This window comes from Excalfactoria chinensis, chromosome 1 (assembly GCF_039878825.1).
Source record: "Excalfactoria chinensis isolate bCotChi1 chromosome 1, bCotChi1.hap2, whole genome shotgun sequence".
Classification (NCBI taxonomy): Eukaryota; Metazoa; Chordata; class Aves; order Galliformes; family Phasianidae; genus Excalfactoria; species Excalfactoria chinensis.
In genome coordinates this window covers 72,944,259-72,966,042 of record NC_092825.1, presented here as the reverse complement: position 1 = coordinate 72,966,042, position 21,784 = coordinate 72,944,259, and the positions used below count along the sequence as shown (strand labels likewise).

Sequence of the window (21,784 nt, the reverse complement as noted above, 5' to 3'; positions counted from 1 at the left end):
TAAGACAAAATATGATCTTTAATACAACAATCAAACAGATTCAGTGTGCTATTCCTAAAGCAAGTTCAGAATTAACTACATGCTCATTTCAGTGTTTTCTGCTCTAACAGGCCAGAAAGGGTAAAAAAAAATCCCAAAGACTTGTACTGGCAGCAGCCTATTCTTAAAACACAAACAGTCTCTTCATCTGCATTGCATTATGTTGTCAGCATCAAGCTCAACTGGGCAGAGACTGGAAGTCACTATCACAAATCACAACAGGCATATTAATAATCTTTTAGGTTATTCAATACTTTCAGTAAGACACTGAAATATATTGCCTGTGTTATAGGCAAAATATTGCCCTGGTGCAAGAAGATGACAGTTCACCCAAGGATGATTGACTTTGGGGACAACGTCTTTGAAGGCAGAGGTGGCCTAATAGCTTTCTGGACTGAAACACACTTGTCTGCAGTGTGCAAGGGGGAGTTACACAACCCGAGTATAGGCCAATTCATAGCCAGAGATTAAATCTGATTTTAAGAAGACAGAGAAACAATCCCTTTACCTGTGGTTTTAGAAGGTAGTGCTAAGAATGACCAAACCATAGAATCACAGAATGAAACAAAATGGAACAGAGGTGTACAAGTCATATTGTCCAGTATCCCTTTCAAGGCCAGGCTAGATTACAATAGATTGCTCTAGGCCTCATCCAATTGAATTCTGAGTATTTCCAAGTTTACATATACATTGGTAGACAAGGCAAAGGGCACTAAGGCAAAATATAGCCTTCAGGAAATTTGCTTTATTGTGCCACAGAATGCCAAAGTAACATAGCCCTCTGGCTTCATGTACTTCATGTACTTGGCCTTCTTGACCACCTGGGCACACTGCTGGCTCATGTTCAGCTGAGCATCAATCAATACTCCCAGGTCCATTTCTTTCACATCGTCTTCCAGCCACACTGCCCTAAGCCTGTAGCACTGCCTGGGGTTGTTGTGGCCAAAGTTCAGGACCCGGCATTTGGTCTTGTTGAACCTCATCCCATTGGTTTCAGCCCAGCTCTCCAGCCTGTCCACATCCCTCTGTAGGGGACCACACAGTTTCTCTAAGTAATGTGTTATTTGATTCAGTTACTGCTAAAGAGATGTTTCCTGATGTTCAGACAGAATCTACCATGTTTCAATTTGTGCTTACTATTTCCAGTCTTACCACCTAACAGAAGTGAAAAAATCTTACCTTCTTTGCATCTCACGTACTTACATACATTCATAAGATCTCCTCAAGCCTTCTCTAAGCTAAAACTCCCAACTCTCTCAGCCTTTTCTCATAGGCGTTTCAGTTCCCTTAATCACCTCCACAGCTCTCTATTGGGATAGGAAAGCTTCTCCAGAAGCTTCATATCATTCTTTGTGCTGGGAGACCCCAGAACTGGACATAGTACTCCAGGTGTGGCCTCACCACTGCTGAGAAGGGAGGATTACTTTCCTCAACTTACTGGCAATACTTTGCTTGATGCAACACTTTCATAGCAACAAGGGCACACTGTTGGTATACATTCAACTTGGTGACCACCAAGAACCCCAGGATGTTTACAATAAAGCTGTTTTCCAGATAGATGGTCAGCCCTCAGCATGTTTACTGGTACCCAGAATTGTTCCTCCCCAGATGCAGTACATTACACATCATCTTGCTGAATTTCTTGGAGTTCCTCTCAGCCTATTTCTCCAGATTGTCCAGGTCCCTCTGGATGGTGACACAACCCTCCGGAGCATCATCCACTCCTCTTGGTTTTGTGTCACCTGCACACTTGCTGAGAGCATACTCTGCTCCATTATCCAGATGGTTAATGAAGATACTGAACAGAGCTGGACCCAGAAGGGATCCCCTGGATACACCACTAGTTACTTTCCTCTGTCTAGATTTTGTACCACTGATCACAACCCTGTGGTCCAGAACATTCAACTAGTTCTCAATCAACCTAACTTGTCTGCCCACCCAGTCTATATATTCTGAGCTTTTCTATGAAAATCGTATAGGAGAAAGTGTCAAAGGAAGTCCAGGAAGTTAATATCCACAACTTTCTCTTCACCTATAAGGCCAGTCATTTAATATAGAAGTTTATCTTGCTGCTCAAGCATGACTTCATCCCTTGATGAAGCCATGCTAAATACTTCTGACAATTTTCTTCTCTTTCATGTAGCCCGAAATGGTTTTCATGATTAATATCTCCATCATATTCTCAAGTATATGATACAGTTTCTTGGGTCCTTCCCCTTGTCCTTCTTGAAGACATGAGTGACATTTGCTTTCCTCTCCAGTCTTACAGCATTTCTCTCCATTACCATTATTGATCAAAGATTATCAAAAGAGGCCTCACAGCTACATCTGTGAGATCTCTTAGGACTCATGGGTGCATTCCATCAGCACTCTGACTTCTGAATGTCAATTTTGCCTAAGTATTTCCTCACCTGATTTTCTTCCACTAAGGATATATCCTTCCTCCAGTCTTTCTCCCTGGTCTCTGGGTCTTGTGAAGGCTAGTCTTGCTAGTATAGACTGAGTCAAAGAATGAATTAAGTGCCTGAACATTTTCTATGTCTTGTGTTTCCAACTCATTCTGCAAAGAGCCCAGATCTGTATTAGTCTTCATTTAGTCACCAATGTTCTTACAGGAGCCTTTTTTTGTTGTCTTTGATGCCTGTTGTATTAGGCGAAATACAGGGATATCGGGCTGTCATGCGACAGGCCCTCCCTAATTTCTGGAAGGATCGATGACGTGTACTAGAGAGGCGTACACGAAGAGCATAGTTTATATAAGTGTGTGTTTGCTTTAAGAAATCGCTATTTTGCCGCTCATCCTCTTGGTGTTACTTCGGTAATTGGTCCAGCTGCGGGCTTCTAGGGTCTTAAAGTCTTCAAATGGTGACCCCCCGACGTGATAAGCTGCGATTTACAACAGTGCAGACTGATAAGGAGACCTAGAAGACCTAGAAGAAGCAGGGCAGCTGCCTGTGAAACGGCACAAAGCCTACTGCAGAGCGGCACCTTACTTCCCCTTGCTGTGAGTGGTAGAAGCCCGGGACAGAGAGACTGTGGCCAAGATTCTTCGTCAAGAGGGAGAGAGAGAGAGCGCTCGGAACCCCCAGGAGCTGTCTGGGAAGTGCCCGGAGGCGGCCGGAGATTTGGGCCGGGGCGACATGGAAGCCATTATCATGGTAATTCTTCATGCCTGTAAACTTCGCTGTGGAAAGCAGACTCCTTCTAAGAAGGAGGTTACAGCAGTCCTCTTGCTGTTGGAGAAAGAAGGGCTATTAGTATCCCCCTCTGATTTATACGATCCCGACAACTGGGATGGAATTACGGCGGCGTTATCTCAAGGAACGCTAGCCGCCCGAAAAGAGTCAGAATTCAAGGACTGGGGATTTATCTTAGAAGCGCTAAAGGCAGCGTGGGAGGAGAAGCTTGCATACCAGCGCGCTAGAAAGCTGCTGGGGTTGGAAGCGGGGGGGAGTCTTGTCTCTTCTGCAGGTTCGGAAGGGACCAAGATGGCGCCGACCCCCTCGATCCCACCCAACGCTTCACCTTCGAGAATGACGAAGAAGGAAGTTGAGCAAGACCAGTCAGCTCCAGAGTACACCCTACTCCCGCCTCCTTATCCTGCTCGGAGCCTATATCCTTCCTTGAAACTTTTCAGGGACAAGGGGGGAGGGAAGCCCCCCGAGGAATGTGGAGTTATCTGCATACCTGATAAGAATGAGCAGGGAGTGGGTGAGCCGAATGGGGGAGGCGTGGTGCAGCCAATGAAATCTGAGGAGGTGGGCAGTACTTCCCTACTGTCAGGTTCTGCCTGCTGCTGTGTCCACTCCCAAAAAGGGGTGGATCGCACCGCCCAGTATGATAGTGGACGTGGATGTGGGGGTGGTGATTCGATGTGGGCAGCACAGGAGCCCGCCCAGGGGGGATGTGGCCCCTCAGCACCCACCCATGAGTCGGCCGGAGGAGTTATTGCGCAACGTGGGAAATGTGATAGCAGGGAGCGTATCAGTGAGGTGTTGTTTTCTCTTTGTAAAGAATACTGTGGAGAAAGTGCTCCATCTGTGAAGGAGATTGCTGCAGTACTTAGTTATCTTGAGAGGGACAGGGAACTTTCATCACCCTGCGAGATCCTGGACTATCGTAAATGGGATCCGCTCACTGATGTGCTTGCAGAGCATGCAGAGACTACCCAGACGTTTGCAGAGCTTGCGACCTGGGGTCTGATTTTGGGTTCTCTTAAAGCCTCCAGGATGGAGGGGAAGCTTGTTGAAGCGTGTTTGTCGCTTGGGCTTGTACTTGACCGGGACCAGCCGGGAAAAGCAGCTGAGAAATTGGATCAGGGAGAGCAAGTATTACAGCCAGTCGCTGCTCCAGTGCTAGCTGCACCTCCCGGAGAGAGAAAAAAGTTGCAGTCAGCTGCTGCTCTAACGGCGCTGGTTGCACCCCCACAGGGAGATGGCGAATTCCAGTCGACATCATCCCCTCTCGACCCCTCTCCTTTGTCATTGGGGGGCGGGGAGTGCGGGCGCGCGGTTAATTCAAGTGGTTGGAGAAGTAGGCGTGTTCCAGACCCGGGGGGAGCGCAAACGTGGTGCTATCTGTCTGGCCCGTCTCTGCCCTCCGCGCGGGGGGGGCTGCGGTACGGCTGCTGGCGGCGGCGGGGTAGCTCGCCGCTGCGATCAGTCCGCGGGCCGCCTGATCGGACTGGAGCCCGACCCTCGCTGCGCTGCACCAACGGGACAGGGCCCGCAGCTGCAAGTTGTTCGCTCGCTGTGGCTCCTGCTGCCTGCCTGTCATGCAGGGGACCGGGGCTCGATTCGCCGGCGCGGAGCCGCTCCGCCTTCCGGCATCGGGCTGCTGGCTGCTGCCGAGAGTTTTGTTTGCCTCTAGCTTTAAACACAGTGGAAACTTTGACGGTGCATGGCCCTGTGCTCCCTCATGACACTGAAAGCCTCGCATACGTGATTCTCAAGTGGGTGCAATACACACTCTGGAAAGAAGGGTGGATGACAGAGCTTGGGAGAGTGTTGGCAGCTGAGCAGGATGATTCCTTTCACCCTGTGCATGGTATAGGCATGCAGGGGAGGATTAGAGCAGAGTGCTTGAGATATAAGTTTAGTCCTGAGATAATGCAGCTGGTGGGTCTTGATATTCAACCACATGTAAAGACACTATGGGATGTGCAGAATATGGTAGGAACCCTCCAGTGGGTTCGGAGTGCTTTGGGAATGCCTTCAGGATTGAGGAAACCCTTGTATGGTCAGCTAAAGGGATCCGATGCAGAAGAACCCAAAAATCGGTCTAACGAAAGGGCTGCAGTTTGGCAAAAGATCGTACAGAGCTGCATGGAAGGATCGCTTGTGCAGCATGAGAGTCTCAGGGCGATGGTTTGGCAGGATTCCAACAGTAGTTGGCAGGCTGCTGTCTTCACAAACAGAAAGGTAAGCGTGCAGATGCTTGAGGTGATGGCTGTAACAGCTGCAGTGCACCTCTGGCGAATGATACCCTCTAACATTGTTGCTGATTCCATCTTTGCAGTCAAGCAGTTGGCCCGGATGGGCCAGGAAGGTCTCTCAAGTACAGAGGCTGCTGGAACTCTGGAAGAGGCCTTGGTCTTCCGCACAGCTCCTGTTGCACCCTTACGTGTGTGTGATCACTCTGGGGTGCCAAGCCTTTTTGCCACAGGTAATGCAACAGCAGATAAAGTTACCAGCACACCTGTCATTGGCCTGGGATCGCTGCAGATCTGGCAAATGGATGTCACCTGGGAGCCTTGCTTGTCTCCCTGCCAATGGTTGGTTATTGCTGTGAGTACCTCCTCTATTGTCATTATGGCCACTTAGCATGTCAGGTCTGGCTTGACTGCAGTCCGATACCATTGGACAATCGCTGTTGCTGTGGTTGGTTTACCCAGTCACGTTAAGACTCACAATGGGTCCTGCTTCATTTCTCGCTTTACTGACTATGGGAAGTGGGATAAGAGTTCTTTCTTTACAGGAGCAGTCAATGGGGAATCTGGTACCTGAGGTTGTTCTGCTCCTGTTGGTCTCAGTGATTAAGTATCGCTCGAACAACAAGTGCAGGGACCTTTGGGATTCAGTCTGGAATTGTTGGGTCTCAGCCAACAGTAGATTCACACTTAATCTGTGGTTGCAACTTCACTTATCTCTTAAGGTGTGATCTTCTTATCCTATAGGTTGAGATTCTAATTACCTAGTCACTACATATTGAGTACGCGTTAATGCAACGATGGTGCATGTTGCTGTGTGCTGATGAGCTGATGGACGCTATCGAGGATATGGACAGAAAGACTTTGACGGATGTTCACCATACAGAGAAGATACATCAGGCGTAAGAAGAATGAAGAGGGATGGAAAACATCACGGATGAGAATTGCTTCTCGAAAGGTTCCTGACAAAAAGAGGACTATTCAATCACTTGCTCCACACAGTTGTGGTGGTGTTTTCATAACATGGTTGTGCCTTATGCTACTGATTATATTATAGAGAGTTTGTTAAGGTTTAGTTAAGGGTTTATATAGAGTACTATATAATATTAGTTATGGTAAGAGTGTATTTTAAGGTTATGCATAGTATGTTAAGGTATAGCAAATAAGACGGATAATTCAATAGAGTTTTTTTAGGTATGTCCATTAGAGTATAGAATACCATAGAATGCAGGATAAGCTTTAAGCATTGGTTAGGTTTATAGTGTTGCGTATTGTAATGGGTTAAGTTTTCTTAGCATGGGGAGGGGGAGATGTTGTATTAGGCGAAATACGGGGATATCGGGCTGTCACGCGACAGGCCCTCCCTAATTTCTGGAAGGATCGATGACGTGTACTAGAGAGGCATACACGAAGAGCATAGTTTATATAAGTGTGTGTTTGCTTTAAGAAATCGCCATTTTGCCGCTCATCCTCTTGGTGTTACTTCGGTAATTGGTCCAGCTGCGGGCTTCTAGGGTCTTAAAGTCTTCAGATGACCTTGGCCAGATTCAATTCTATTAAGGCTTTAGCTTTCCTAGCTTTCTCCCTTGACAATGTCTCTGTATTCCTTTCAGGTTATTTTTCCTTCCACTCTCTGTAGATTTTCTTCTTGTGCTTGAGTTTGGTCAGGAGTTCCTTGCTCACATTCATTCTGGTCTCCTAGTGTTTCTGCCCAATCTCCTATTCATTGGGATGGACTGCTTTCGAGCTTGGAGGAGATGATCCTTGAATATTAATCAGCTTTCTTGGGCTCCTCCTCCTCCCCCCAGGTCCCTATTCAACAATATTCTTTCGAGGTGGTACTTGAAGAGATCAAAGTCTACTGTTCTAAGATTCAGAGTTGTGAGTTTGATTTTCTGCCTGCCCTCTGAACTCCTCTATCTCATAATAATTGCCAACAAGGCTGCCTTTGACCTTCATACTTCTTTTTTGGCAAATATGAGCCTAACACCTTTCCTCATCGATTCCTGTTACTTCCAGGAAGAACTGATCATCAGTGCACTCCTGGAGCCTCACAGCTTGCTTGTCCTGCTGTGTTGTCCCTCCAACAAATATCTGGGTGTTTAAAGCTCCCCACAAGTATCAGAGCCTCATGAGTTATCTGTCTGTTGAGGGCCTCATTTACTTTTCTTCCTGGTCAAATGCCTTACAGCAAAAAAACAAACCTGTGCTTGTGTTCCCTTTAATCCTAACCCTTAACTGGCTCCTCATCCATCCCTGTGCAGTGTTCTAAGTACTCCAGCTTCTTTCTCACATGGAGAGTAACAGCCACTGCTTGTCTTCCCAGCTTGTGCTTCCTGGGGAGACTGTATCCCTCCATTTCAACATTCCAGTAATAGGAAACACCTCACCATTAGTTTGTGATTCCAACAAGTTCATAGCCCTGCAACAGCACACACATCCCTAACTCATCTTGTTAATTCCAGATAATATGTACATTAGTACACAGGCAATTAACAGAGATACCCCAGCATGCTGTGTTCCAAGAAAAGGTTGGGGGGATTTCTCCATAACAATGCCATGTAGGAATTTCCTTGCCTACAAGCAAGCACAGGAGGTGATATTGCTGACACCCCATTTTGTGGATTTTGTGACACCTTCTCTATCACATCACCCTATGCCTTTTGTTTTCTGACATTCACTTCTTCACTGGGCTCCTGTTTATTCTCTCACTCCTATATTGTCCCTAGAATGTAGCCCTCTGTACAAGGTTAGCCATCCAATTGTAAAAAACATCTTTGCCTTGCTTTGTGAGGTGAATTCCATCTCTCTCAAGCATTTTTACTCAGAAAATTACCCTTGAAAAGTAGTTTTCCTCCACTTCAGTATTAACCAATTTTAGCAATCACTGAGGTGCTTTAAACAATCCAAGATGTCAGACAGCATATAGAGAAGGTACAGTAAGAATTAAATAAGAATACTTGAACTTACAGTCCATATTTCTCTTTTGCTAAGGAGGCACGTTAATACAAAAAGTAATTACCGAAGCAGCAGTATTATCCTCTCTGTATCTTGAACTTCCAGAAGACATTTAGAAAGACTGCCCAATCTTTCAGCAATCTGGATCATTTGTTGTAAAATAAATACAGTCACTAACATGCAGAATACTTCACTTCTCTGGTACTGCAAAATGAACTCTGCTTGTGTTTACAGTTGTAAGCATTTATAACTCAATCAAAACAAAACCAGTATTTCACAGAAAATTCAATTGTCGGCATTAATAAGAGCTATTTAATTAATAAGTTATGATTCACTATCCAATATTTTGACTATTTTTAAAGCCTGTGCTCCCCTTTTATGATTAGGAAGGGTAATTTACCAGAAATATTAAATGACAAACTGTAAAGAGAAATACCAAGCATATATCAGTAGCTACTCATAGAAATAACATTTCTATGTATTTTTATTACAGGATTTTTCAAAAACAAGGAAAATTGGTATTTATGTTTTTATCATCCAGTATGCAATTAAAAAAAAAAAAAAAATAATGCTCCCAAGGTTAAAATCTCAGAAACTCTCGTGGAACCACAGACATTGTAAAATGCAATCTTAATGAGAAACATTGTGCAATCTTAGTCATCGTATAAAGTTGAAATAACAAGTTCACAAATGTCTTTGGTTTCCAAAACAGTTTTACCTCATACTTGCTAGTCAAATTATTTTTTACTCTAGAAATCATGTCTGGAAAATTTTGGATAGATATTCCTCGGGTTGGCCCTTTCTCCAAACTGCTACCAGGAGGGGTGAGTTAACTCCTTTTGATATCTTTTCCTATAGCACCTATTTCTCAAATAAAGGCTCTATCAATGCCCTCGTTTGCCCTACACCAGGATATGGTTGGCTTTCTGGACTGTGAGGGCACACTGATGGCTCACATCTGGCTTGTTATCCACCAGTACTCTCAGGTCTTTTTTGGCAGGGCTGTACACAGTCATTTCATCATCTAGTTTGTATTGGTAGTGAATGTTGCCTCGACCTCAGGGCAAGACCTTGCCTTTGAATTTGTTGAATCTCCCAAGTTTTACATAGGTTCAAGCTTGTCGAGGTTCCTATGGATGGCAGTCTATCCCTCTAGCGTGTTGATTGCACCCTATTGCTTGGCATTATCAACAAACTTGCTGAGGGTGCACCCAATCCCACTGTCAGTGTCATTAATAAAGATATTAAAGAATATCAGTCTCAGCACTGACCTCTGGGGGACACCACTCATCACCAATCTCCATGCACTCGTGCCATTGATCACCACTCCCTGGATTCAATCCTGCAGCCAGTCCTTTATCTATTGAACAATCCACTCATCAAATCCATATCTTTCCAATTTGGGCAGGAGGATATTGTAAGGTACTGTCAAAGGCCTTACTGACATCCAAATAGATGACATCAATGGCTCTTCCATTGTCCATTGATGCAGTTACACCATCATAAAAGGCCATTAGGTTGATTAAGCAGAATTTGCCCTTGCTGAAGCCATGCTAGTTCTCTCATATTACCTCACTGTCCTCCACGTGCTTTAGCATAACTTCCAGGAAGATCTGCTTCATGATTTCGCCCAGTAGAGGTGGGACTCCCAGGTTCATAGTACCTGGGATCATCCTTTTTACCCATCTTAAAAATGGATATAACATTGCCTCTTTTTCCAGTCACCAAGAATGTTGGTATTTCAGAGTATTTTAGATACTAAAATATTTTTATAAGGTTTCTTAAAGACCAAAATGAACATTCCTTGTATTTCTCAAATTAAATCTCTAGTCTGAAGTTTCACGTTTCTATTACATATAATCATAAGTCAACGAAATGTTTATGGCCCTTGTTTCTTTCTTATGGATAACTATAATAAACCAAAGTGTTTTTTTTTTACATGGCAATCATCATTTACTTTCCTTCCACTAGTGCATAATTATTCAACTTTTGACCACAACAGAAATATATCTGTGACACAAATTAGTCTTGGAGCATGATCCCAGGACAACATAATACTGTCACAACATAAGATTTTGTCTTAACCTGACTGGTTGTACTTCAGCTTATGGACAGCTGCACTTCTTAACTGCCCTATTCTATCACGTGATCTGTGAAGTTGTATCACACAGTATTTTCTAAAGTCTTTCATGACAAAGATTGCAGGAGAGACTCTGAAAATGTTCTTATACACATCACTGAGTTACTTCTAGACATTTCCCCTGCCTTCTGTACCTCAGTTCCCTCCACCAGTTACATAAGCATATAACACCACTTACTGTACATCTTAAAATCATGTAAAAAAATCAGTCATGAACAGTGTCAAATATTTAAGGATTTGTTATATTGTTATGTTAATTATTCCCTCTCTGAATTTCCCCCTCATTCCCTGCTGCTTCTGTTAAATGACAGAATAATTTAGCAAGATTTCCTCTTCACTGTAAGGAAAAAAACAAACATTTTTTCTTTCCATTTTTCACTGGCTGTTTCTTAGATTTCCACTGCACTCCTTTCTGTCCCTCCAGTCTTTCCTTCCTTGTCTCCCTTTGATTCCTCTCATTTTTCAGAAGCTTTCATGTGTGAGAGAGATGAGCATTCATCATAATGCAGTGCAGTTCAGTGAGCACATGTAGCTGCAAGGATACTTCTTGAGACAAATAGGATTTTTAAAAACCTACCTCTGACTTTCTACATCTTGCTCCCATAGCTGACATATCTCCTGTTCAGTCCTCCCTCCTATTATCTATTCTTTCTTCTCCTCTTTTCTTAGCTTTTTTCCTCCCTTTCCTGACTTTTCTGTCTTCTCATCACTTTCTCCTTTTGTCACTTTTTCTGCTGGCTTAACACAGGCTACCTCTTCTTGTTAATGCAAAGCATTCTCTCCATGTCTATTATATGACACAAATAGTTCAGACAGAAAGGGCAAGAATTCCTGATTTCAGCCAACTGTGGATATTGCCCTGTTGTTGTGGTTTTGTACTTTTAGCTTTTGTTGTTAGTATTCCACATCATAGCATCATGTGAAGGACTGGGAGTTGAAGAGTTCTTGTTCCATGGACCACTGTTTCTGGGTGCTTGGTTCTCAGGGGAGAGGGGGATGAGAGGGCTGCATTCTGAAGAGGAAGAGCGGTGGAGCTCCTGGCAGCTCAGAAGTATTTCTCTCTTTGCTGCCAAGAAGCGCATGGTGCCTTGCTGCTTTTTGCCTGCAGCTTTAGAGTGAGGCCTTCAGTTTGGACACCACTCTCTCATTTTATTTGATTTGTTGACCTCAGTTCCAATTGTGTTGTGTTATCTTGCAATCTGATATCATATTTAGTAAATTAACGTTCATCCTCAGATTGTTACCACTTCTGTTTTTAGATCCATCTACTATTTCCCCACCCTTCCCCCTTTTCCCCTCTTGTGGAACATAGGTCTGTGGGTCCCCTGCTTCATTAGTAATGGTACCAGGCCAGACCAGCACATGAACTGTGAACACTTCACTTCTCTCTCTTTTTGTCTTTTCTGAGCCTGTGGGTCTGCTGTACACCTGTCATGGACAGAGACAGATCTAGAGATAATTCTGTGACATCTGTAGAACAGTATAAATCTTTAGGGACTACTTCACAAACATGCTGCAAGAACAGGAACGCAAGAATAAAATACACACAAAGCATGAACAATCAGCTTATTCCTGGGGCAAGTAAGTTCATTATTTGAGACTGTTAATTCTGAGGTAGCCAGTAGAAATACTCACTAATGAGACTAGTTTTTCATATGAGTGGTTGTCTTTCTCTCTAGATACAATATTGCCCTTTCCTCTAGAATCAATATGAATACTTCTTTATATCTCAGGAGGCAGTGATCAGCCATCATGATCATTAAACACATGTCTTTCTTGATTATCTTTACTAGAACAAACATCCTGAAAACACTTTTTTTCCCTCTAAAGAAAGTTCTCTTAATTATGTAAAACTGATTCTTACCTTCTAGTGAAGTGACTAGATGAAAGAAGCAGACCATCCAGAGCCAATCCATTCCTAATACTCTTCTTGCACTGATGTCAGCATTAGAATCCATGAGGATGCTCTGTAGACTCCAACATATCCAATAAACACACACCACTCACTTGAATTGTTCAGAGGATGCTTGGAGTGCTTTGGAACCAGCTTATAAACCTCTGACACCAAGTCAAAGCACAGAGACCTTCACACTGAAATACTGGTTAGAAAAGACAGAAGATGGAAACAGAAATCACAATCATAGAATCAAAAGATTGGATAGGACCAACAAGATCATCCAGTCTAACCGTCCTCCCATTACTGTAGCTACAGCAAAACACTAAACCGTACCTTGGAGCTCCTCATTCAGACAATAAGACAGACCTGACACACACTTACTGTATCATTTACTACTGAGCTACGGGAAAGAGAGTAGCAAAGACCCAGTATGCACCATATTTGCATACCCCCCACCCATCACCCTTCATTCTCAGTTGTTTTGTATGCTTCCAGTAAACAAATTCTGAGATAATGGCATCAGCAAGAGTGGATTTCCTAGATCAGTGTTAACTTGCGCCACAGTTTACAGTGTATTCTTATTTGAGTCTTAACCATTTACATCTGTGGCAATGTCCTTTAGAAGGTTCCCATTCCAATTCCTCTGCACTGTTGCCAAATTCCACCTCCTATAATAATTACACTTTGTCTTCGGCAGTAACCATGGTAGAAGAGTTTTTATCATTTATGACAACACAAATCTGCACTGTTGACATAATTCACCATAGAATTTCATAAGCAGGAATGCATCTGTGTAAACATCTTGCTATACAACAGTACTGAAGATGGATGGCATTTTTTCCTATAAATGTGTCATTAGTCAGGAAGCAAGCACAGTGATTTTTAGGTCAAATAGCAAGCCTGCATTACTGATTTATTATATAAGAAAAAAACAGGTAAACAAAAAAAAACATGACAACTCTGTTATTAAGAACCTGACATCAAGGTGCTCTCAGAGTGTGGAAGAGCATGGAGCCTAATCCAAGACTGTGTTACATCAATCCAGTACAATAATTTAACTAAGGAAAGTGTTTCTGGCCCTATCTATCTGCCCAATTCTTGATCCATCAGTGAAGTATCATGGTAGCATGTAGGTTGCATGCAAAGAACAGTATGTTTTGTTTCTTTAGATGCTCTTTGTGCAGAACACTGAAAATACTTCAGTGAGACAGTGAAGCATGGCTAGGGAAAGAAAGAGAAAAAAATACACATCAAGCAGTACAAATAAGAAATGGGTTAGTAGCTTAGTTAGAAATGGGTTAGTAGTCCAACTCGCACAATACTATGATACTATGATAGTAGCTCAGCTGAAATAGAGAAGAGTTGTAATTAAAAAGGGTAGGCTCAATAAAATTACCTGAAAATCCAGCAAAGTGGAGATTAAATAGTTTTGGAGTGGAAGAGAAGCAGCCTGGAAAGTATGAGACCAGGCAGTAGAGTGAAATTTGATTTGCTTTGTTAGAGATGAACAGAAATTACCATACGAAATGGGATAGTTCTCTCCTGTATTACCCCTATTGAGAACTCAAAATACCAAACCAGAATTATCCTGAGCATCAGAAAAAAAATAAATAAATATATGAAACTGAAGGGAAGAAAAAAACTTTGATTCAAGGAAGTTACTTATGAAGAAAAAGAAAATTGGTTACACATGACTGAGTAGAAGTGAAGATTACACAAGGAGATGGAGGTAATGTAGTTGCTATGTATTAGTTTAGGGATCTTGTTAACACCACAGAAGAAAAACATCACACGGTAAAACTAAAAAGGAGAAAATTTCAGGCAGAATGATCAGAAAACCCTCCTAGTATCATCCAAAATCTGTGAAGAAAACTCTAACTCTTATGTGGCGTTAGAGAGCTACCTTCCTTTGGTCTTCAAGATACGCACCAGGTGACTTGAGAAGCAAGTGAATCCTCTCAGAGTTCAGATTCTACATTTAAACAATTAAGACATACATATGCAGTGCATTGGTGTACACATATTCACTTTTTCAGGGTCTCTTAGGTATGACGTCCCTTTGGGCATGCTCAGTGGTATAATGCCCACCTTCCCTTTTTTTACCATCAGTTTCATCACTGAAACCTTTGTCGCTTCCATCCACTTTTCCCCAATATGAAAGATTTCCATTGCTTAATAGGCCATAGTGAGCCACTTTTTAAAGACAATGTATGTGGAACATACATGAGTCAGCAGATGTGCTAAACACAGCAGATCCAGAAGTGGAGAATCACCAGTCAAAAGAGATGATTCTCCTACTACATTTAGTGCTGTTGTGACCTCACCTTGAATACTGTGTGCAGTTCTAAGTTCCACAATATTAAAAAAATATAATAAGATACTTAAAAGCATCCAGAAGATGATACAAAGCTGATAAAAAGATTGAAAAACATGTCCTATGAGGAGAAGGTGAAGGCACTTAGATATCCAGTTTGGGGAAAATGAAGCTAGAAGATTACCTCATTGCACTCTACAACTTCCTGAGCAGGAGATACGGTAACCAATGAGAGAAGTTGTGAGAATAACACAACACCGTGCCAGGAGAGGTACTGACTGTGACGTATTTATGATGAGGATGCTCAAACACTGGAATAGGCTATCTAGAGAAGAAGTGGTTGATGACCTATGACCATCAGAGTTCAAGAGGCATTTGTATAATGCAAATAACATGCTTTAACTTTGTTAGCCCAGAACAGGTAAGACAGTTGGACTTGATGATCTTTGCAGGTCCTCCCCAACTAACTACGTTCTTCAATTCCATTCCATTCCATTCCTTCAGAGATCTGAAAAATAATAAGGCGTGTGTGAAGCATAACAGCTTCTGAAGATCCAAATGCCTTTAAAAGATTTATCCCTATAAAACACCAAACATTTCAAGGAGTACATACAACAGAAGAAGATTCTGACTACATAACACAGTCAGCTCTTGCCCGGCATCTTCTTCTGTAGAAGACTGCAAAGGTAAGCTGTTTTGGCTAGAAAGTCTGGAATTCAAAAAGGAGTACACCTAATGGATAATATTTACAGGCTATTTTACTCTCATCAGCCAGAGCCAGTAGTATAATTTCTCTTTCTCTGAACTTAAACTTGAAGTGAGAACCCTTAGTTCAGTCTTCAGGCATATGATGCTCAGTACTATAGAGTAGACAGCAATAGGACAAGTGACACTTGTATAGGCTTGTTATTGTAAGCTTTCTGTAAGAGATGGTTGCTGTCTGCTTAATCTGCATCTAAACAGTGGCAAGTGCAAAGTATTTCATGCAGCCAGTATCCCTGCAGCAGTTTCTTTATGTAGATAAGGGATTCCCACAAAATTTCAAGCACTGTCAACAACACCTGAAAAGACACAGGAACCTAGTGTTGCTAATAAGACTAGCGCTGGTTACAAATTCTCTTCCACTACTGCATATGTTTTAATTAGAGAAGAAGCAGGTTTGTGTAGTCACCGATCACAGTGTAGTCACATCATGACATGTCTGGACTTCAAACGAAGGTGATCACAGAGTCATAGGAGCTGGAAGTGACCACTGGAGATCATCTAGTTCAACCTGGCAGCTTGAGCAGGTTCCCTAGAGTACACTGCAGAGAAAAGCATCCAGATGGGTTTTTAATATCTCCAGAGAAGGAGGCTTTACTGTCTCTCTAGACAGCTTATTTCTGTGCTCTGTCATCCTCAAAGGAAAAAAGTCTTTCCTCATGTTAAGATAGAACTTCCTATGTTCCAGTTTGTACCTGTTGCTCCTTGTCTTGTCACTGAGCACCTCTAGAAAGAGCCTGGCCTCATTCTCTTGACACCTGCCCTTTAGATATATGTAAACACTGATAAGATCCCCTCTCAGTCTTCTCTCTGTCTGACCAAACAGTCCCAAGTCCCAAGATGCTCCATATCCCTAATCATCTTTGTGGCCCCTGTGGGACACTCTCCTGTCATTTCCTATCTTTCTTGAACTGGGGAGCCCAGAGCTGGAAACAGTACTGGCCTCACCAGGGCAAAGTAGAGGAGAAGGGGAATCTCCCTCAACCTGCTGGCCTAGCTCTTTTTAAGGCATCCCAGGATTCTGTTTTCCACTAGGACACCCAGGTTCTTCTCTGTAGAGCTCCTTTCCAGCAGGTCATCCCCTAAAGTGTACTGATGTGTGGAGTTATTCCTCACCAGGTGAAGGACTCTTCATTTGCCCCCCTTGAACCTCATAAAGTTCCTTTTTGACCAACTCTCTAGTTTCTCCAGGTCTCACTGTGCTGTTTGCACAGCCTTCTAGCATGCTAGCCACTTCTCCCAGCTTTGTATCATCAGCAAATTTGCTGTCAATACATTCGAAGCATTCATTCAGGTCACTGACAAATATGTCAAACAAGACTGGATCCAGCAGCAACCTCTGAGGAACACCAAGAGCTATAAGCCTGCCAACTAGACTCTGCTGCTCATCACAGTCCTCTGAGCAATGCCAGTACAGCAGTTCTCACTGTCCATTCATCTATCCCACACTTCCTAAGCTTACATACAGTTTTGCTATGGGAAAGTGTGTCAGAAGCCTTGCTGAACTCAAGGTAGACAACATCCACTGCTCTCCTCTTACGTATTCAGCCATTGCTGATATTCCAGAAGCCTACCACATTGGTCAAGCATGATTTTGCCTTGGTGAATCCATGTTGATTACTCCTGATAGCCTTCTGTTGTAGTCATGTACATGACAAATCTAGGAGGGATTTCCTCAGAACTGACTGAGAATTTTATTGTTTTGTTTTTTTATTCTAGATTTAGCTGGCACTCTGAGACCTACCAAGAAAACATACACCATATTGTTTCATCTCTGGCAACAGGTTCTTCTGAATTTGATCTTTAAAGTGCACTCCTCACTTTCTAATCCTTTTGATTACACCTATAATTTTTAGACAGACATTTACTGAAGCACATACTAGCTTAGTAAGCAAACATAGAAATTTATCTAACTTCTGGTTTGAACTTGTTGATATTGTATGCTCACTTCAACAGCAACAGATTTGAAAATATACCTATCCTTGTGCAAAAGAGGACTTCTATGTATTTTAAATGGACCTACTAGTAGGAGATGAAAGCCTTACAATGCCATATTTATTACTTATTTATTTCTGTTCTCATTGTTCCTGATTGTTCTAAGAACTTCTCCAGATCATATTGTTTTGTCCCACTGAAAAAATGCTGCTGCTTCTTTTTTTTTTTTTTTTTTTTTTTTTTTTTTCCTTCTTTGGCTAACTGGGTTCTCTGGGCCTACACATGAGTATAGTTTCCCTATACTACACTTAATTCAACAAATGCCCCTCGTACTTCTTCCTCATGCAAAGCATCTAGATGCAAAATAAATGTATTTTAACATCTGTGCTAGCATAATCTTTCCTCCTTTTTCATGATTTGTGCTGTGACTTCTAACTACATATTATCTCTCAGTGGAGATAAATGAGCACAATCGATAGGAGAGTTACTATACTACCTCAGCAATTAATTTATAGTTTGCGCACTGATTCATCATGTTTAGGAGTTAATAATCCTTCCCATTCATGTTAAATGGGAAATCATGATAGCGCCATACATCAAATCAGAGGCCTTCCACCCCCGCCCTCACCCCCAATTTTCTTCTACTTCTTTTACACCAAGATACCCTTGCAACTATGGTCATGCACCTTACCAAGATAAAGCTTATCCACTCAGCTTACAATGCTGTCATGAAGAGCTGTCACTCAACATCTGCAGCACTTTGTACATGACATAATGCCGACTACCTTCTTTCTTTAAGCATAATTACATTAACTGTTACTCACAGAAATCTTTCTGTACCTCAAATAGAACTGAATGAGTGTAGAAAAGCACATAATTTACTACCAAGGGTCTTAAAATTATGAATTTACTGTGATTTTCTACAAAATTAATCACCAGGGCACATACAGCAGCACAGATAAATATTTAGCTGCTTAAGAAAGGAGAACTATGGACAGCTAAACTCCTGGTAAGCCATGCAGCCTAAAATTATTGGGGGAACTGTCTGTGCATGCAGTCTTTCAACCTGTCCCATACTCAGAACTGGCACATTTTTTAGCTAACCACAGTATTTTCCTTTAAATTTATTTTCTCATTACCTGGCTATATTTCACACCTTTACCTGTCACCCCCGTGTGGCTTCCTTACCTCAATCTGTTTGCCTTTGCCTTGAGTTTCCTTCAACTCTTCCCATTCCTTCCCATTATATTTCTACCATGTTTATCAAAAGGTTAGTATCCATTTTGTTATTATTGCAATTAAGAAAAAACAGTAGTTGGACTTTTAAAATTAAAGATACAAATTAAAGATCCTTTATTTGATTGTTAGGTACTTGAATTAAATGTGAAGTAAGAACCATAAAATGTATGTTACAGTTTCTGCATAAGATCTCTTGGCAACTCCCAGGATCTGACTTGACAATTTTTATAGTGATTCATAAGTGTCTCATACCAACCATGAGTTTTAAAAGAAACACTAGTAATTATACTCAAGTTTCTAACACTTAACATCTGGAAGCAAAATCTCAGATTTATTCTATTAAACACACTATAGAATGTATATTACCACTCAAGTTGTCTGATATAAACTTTCCTAAAAATAACAGGAATTGGAATGACACAGAGGTTATTTCAGTTGATTTTTCACACAATAAGAGATTGCAAAAAGAAGAAAGAACATCAAAATAAGTAAGTATGATTCTATTGTACTCTTATAATCAGTTTTACTCTAATGTTTCTCAGGAAACTTCCTTTAGTATGAACAGTCCCTTGCAACACATTTCTATGTATGTGGACATACAATCTATCTTCCAATTTCAGTTCTTAGCTTTTACAGGTATCCTTTTTATCTGTATAAAAGAAGGATATACAGTTTTGAAGTGACAAAAATAGATAATTTTCAGCTTCTCAAGAACAGAATAAAACCTTTTTGTAGCCCGACATAGAAGATCTTATTTCCAGAATCCTTAGCAAAGAATTTTAGGTTTAGGGGATTTGACATTGGGTATCCCTGAGAGTGGCTGTATCAAAAACTTCTAGGTGAAAAATTCTGCAGTGGTTTAAGTTCTCTGAAAAAAAAAGTCAGCCTTTCTTTCTCTTGTACAACTGACAAAAAATAATTTTAAGTAATTGCTTCAAGTTTCATTATAATTTTAAAGTAACGACACCTACAATTTATAAGGACAAATCTAAAAAAAATAAAATTAAAGAGAAAGATGCATACAATTTTGGCATTGGAAGAAAAAAAAAGACATGGAAAATGAGATAAAAGAGTCTTGCAAACAAGGTGCCCTTGCCCACAAGTCGTGCAGAAGCTTACAAATTCCTCTCCACTTGGTATACACTGACCCAATAAGGCTTCAGTTACAAAGGTCGACTGACAACCTGAACTTACGAACTTGGACTTAATACACAGGCTTAATAGGCTAACTAATATTAACTTCTTTGCCCTGGGTACTGTAAAGTTGGAGTCAGTTATACATTTGATGTATGATGCACTGGGGAGTCGCATACAAGGGGGAACATGCAGACCAGGAAGTCTGTAACCTAATTTCAGCCAGTAAGGGAGGGAGGAGGGATAACGCGGTCAGGAAGAAAGGATAAAAGAAGAGGCTGCCTTCTCTGACAGTTTGAGAGACCATATGGGAATATGCCCCCAGCAGACTCTCCCTGTATTCAAATAAAGAAAGCTCTTCTCTGTCTCTCTTTGGGATAAAAATAATTGAGCAAGCCTATTTGAGCAAAAATATTTCTGAACAGAAATTAACCTTTATCACGAATAGTATTAAAGCCAAGGATGTCTAAATGTGTCCATAAAACCATGTTCTCATCTTTTCATTAATTCTGATCATGTCTCATTTGCATCTGAAATTAATGTTCTATTATATACCAAGCTCTGATTCCTAGTGGATGGAAAAATAACAAAGATGCCAGCCACAGTGTTAGTAAAAGCAAGATGAACAATGCCACAAATCAGACTAATAACCTCGACATTTTCAGCCCAGTCTGGGAGATCATCTGCAAATCTGCATGGACAAACTAAGCACAGAGCTGCAAAAGGGCCTTAAGGGCACTACCGTGATGCTGGAAAGGAAATCAAGACCCTGAAGGGCTGGGTGAGGGGAAGCTAGTGGTCTTATGAAAGTAAGACATGGATAATGAAAGCTTAGAAGACTAAGGAAAGGGATATTTTATCCTAACGCTCTTTCCAATTTTCAGTTAAGAATATTCCCAAGCATGCCACATAGGGCTATATGTAAACCAAAATCTATACACAAATATGTAAATATTTAATATCTACAGTAAATGATTTTAAAATGTATTCACTGTTTCACCTCTGATTTCACTTTATGAGGGCTTTACAGCAAGGAACATTTGGCACAGGCAGAAAATGCACACCATTCATTTTCACAGTAATCAAATATATGTTGTACATTACGAGACAGCATCATCACAGATAACTGTTATTTAAAATAAATAAATAAATAAATCACATTCTATGGAAATTTCCTGCATTTTGAAATTTTCTTTTGCTCCATGAGAGGAACTGACCTTTCGAAAATGACTACAGAAAGAACTAATATTAAAGCATCCTCATCTGAGCGCTGGTTTTTATAAACCTAGAAATCTCTCTCTTCTGGCTCCGATGATGCAGCTTTGGGTTTTCAGATAACATACTTCACGATTTAAGGGTTAAAATGGAAAAAATTAGTTACAATTAATCTGTCTCATGGCTTTGATATGTGAAACAGATTGGATCTCAAACCATTGTCTGCAAGCATTTGCAGACACAGACTACTCTTACTTATAAAAGTTATTTAAATATTAGCATTATTTATCATCATTTTTATTCCTGTTAAGAGAAACAAGCAGAACGCTTCTTTGTAAAACACAGCAAGGCAAAAGTAACAGTGAAGCATACTCACATCACTTTTGTTGTTGCTGTCCAAACCTTCTCCAGCTCCACTACACACAATTGCCAGCTGGCTTTTGTCCAGTTATACCCCTATATTTCCTACTGCAAAGGTAAGTTCTCTAATTATAGATCTATAAGCGTGGAACTAGGAAATAAATGTTATCTTCAGTCATATTAATTCACTTTTATTTTTTTGACTGCATTAACAGGCTACACAATTTATAGGCTTTAGTTGCAGCACATGGATTAAAGTGTAGGATACGGAAATACACACACAAAACCAGGAAACAGAGAAAATGGCTTGTATATGACCACTGTTTGCCAAGATAGGAATTTGGTCTTTTCCACCAGTAGCAT

General features: G+C 41.4%; 3 protein-coding genes across 7 annotated transcripts in view; all 3 read right to left on the bottom strand.

Annotated features, from left to right (window-relative positions):
* The window catches only part of LOC140247952 (uncharacterized), a 132,796-nt gene extending 125,888 nt beyond the window's left edge, over nt 1–6,908 (bottom strand). The window contains exon 1 of the mRNA XM_072328175.1: nt 6,014–6,908. The gene's annotated coding sequence lies outside the window, so the exon portion shown is untranslated. The remainder of the gene's footprint in view (nt 1–6,013) is intronic.
* The window catches only part of LOC140247931 (ephrin type-B receptor 5), a 68,537-nt gene that overhangs the window by 38,899 nt on the left and 7,854 nt on the right, over nt 1–21,784 (bottom strand). For all 5 annotated transcript variants that reach the window (XR_011902788.1, XM_072328158.1, XM_072328133.1 and 2 more), the window contains exon 2: nt 12,430–12,664. Coding sequence is in view for 4 of the 5 variants with exons in the window: in XM_072328158.1 (XP_072184259.1) it covers nt 12,430–12,523 (94 nt within the window). In the remaining variant the exon portion in view is untranslated. The remainder of the gene's footprint in view (nt 1–12,429; nt 12,665–21,784) is intronic.
* Nucleotides 16,644–21,784, bottom strand: part of LOC140251924 (M1-specific T cell receptor beta chain-like) — a 64,587-nt gene continuing 59,446 nt past the window's right edge. Inside the window, exon 12 of the mRNA XM_072336164.1 lies at nt 16,644–16,877. Coding sequence (XP_072192265.1) covers nt 16,644–16,877 — 234 coding nt within the window. The remainder of the gene's footprint in view (nt 16,878–21,784) is intronic.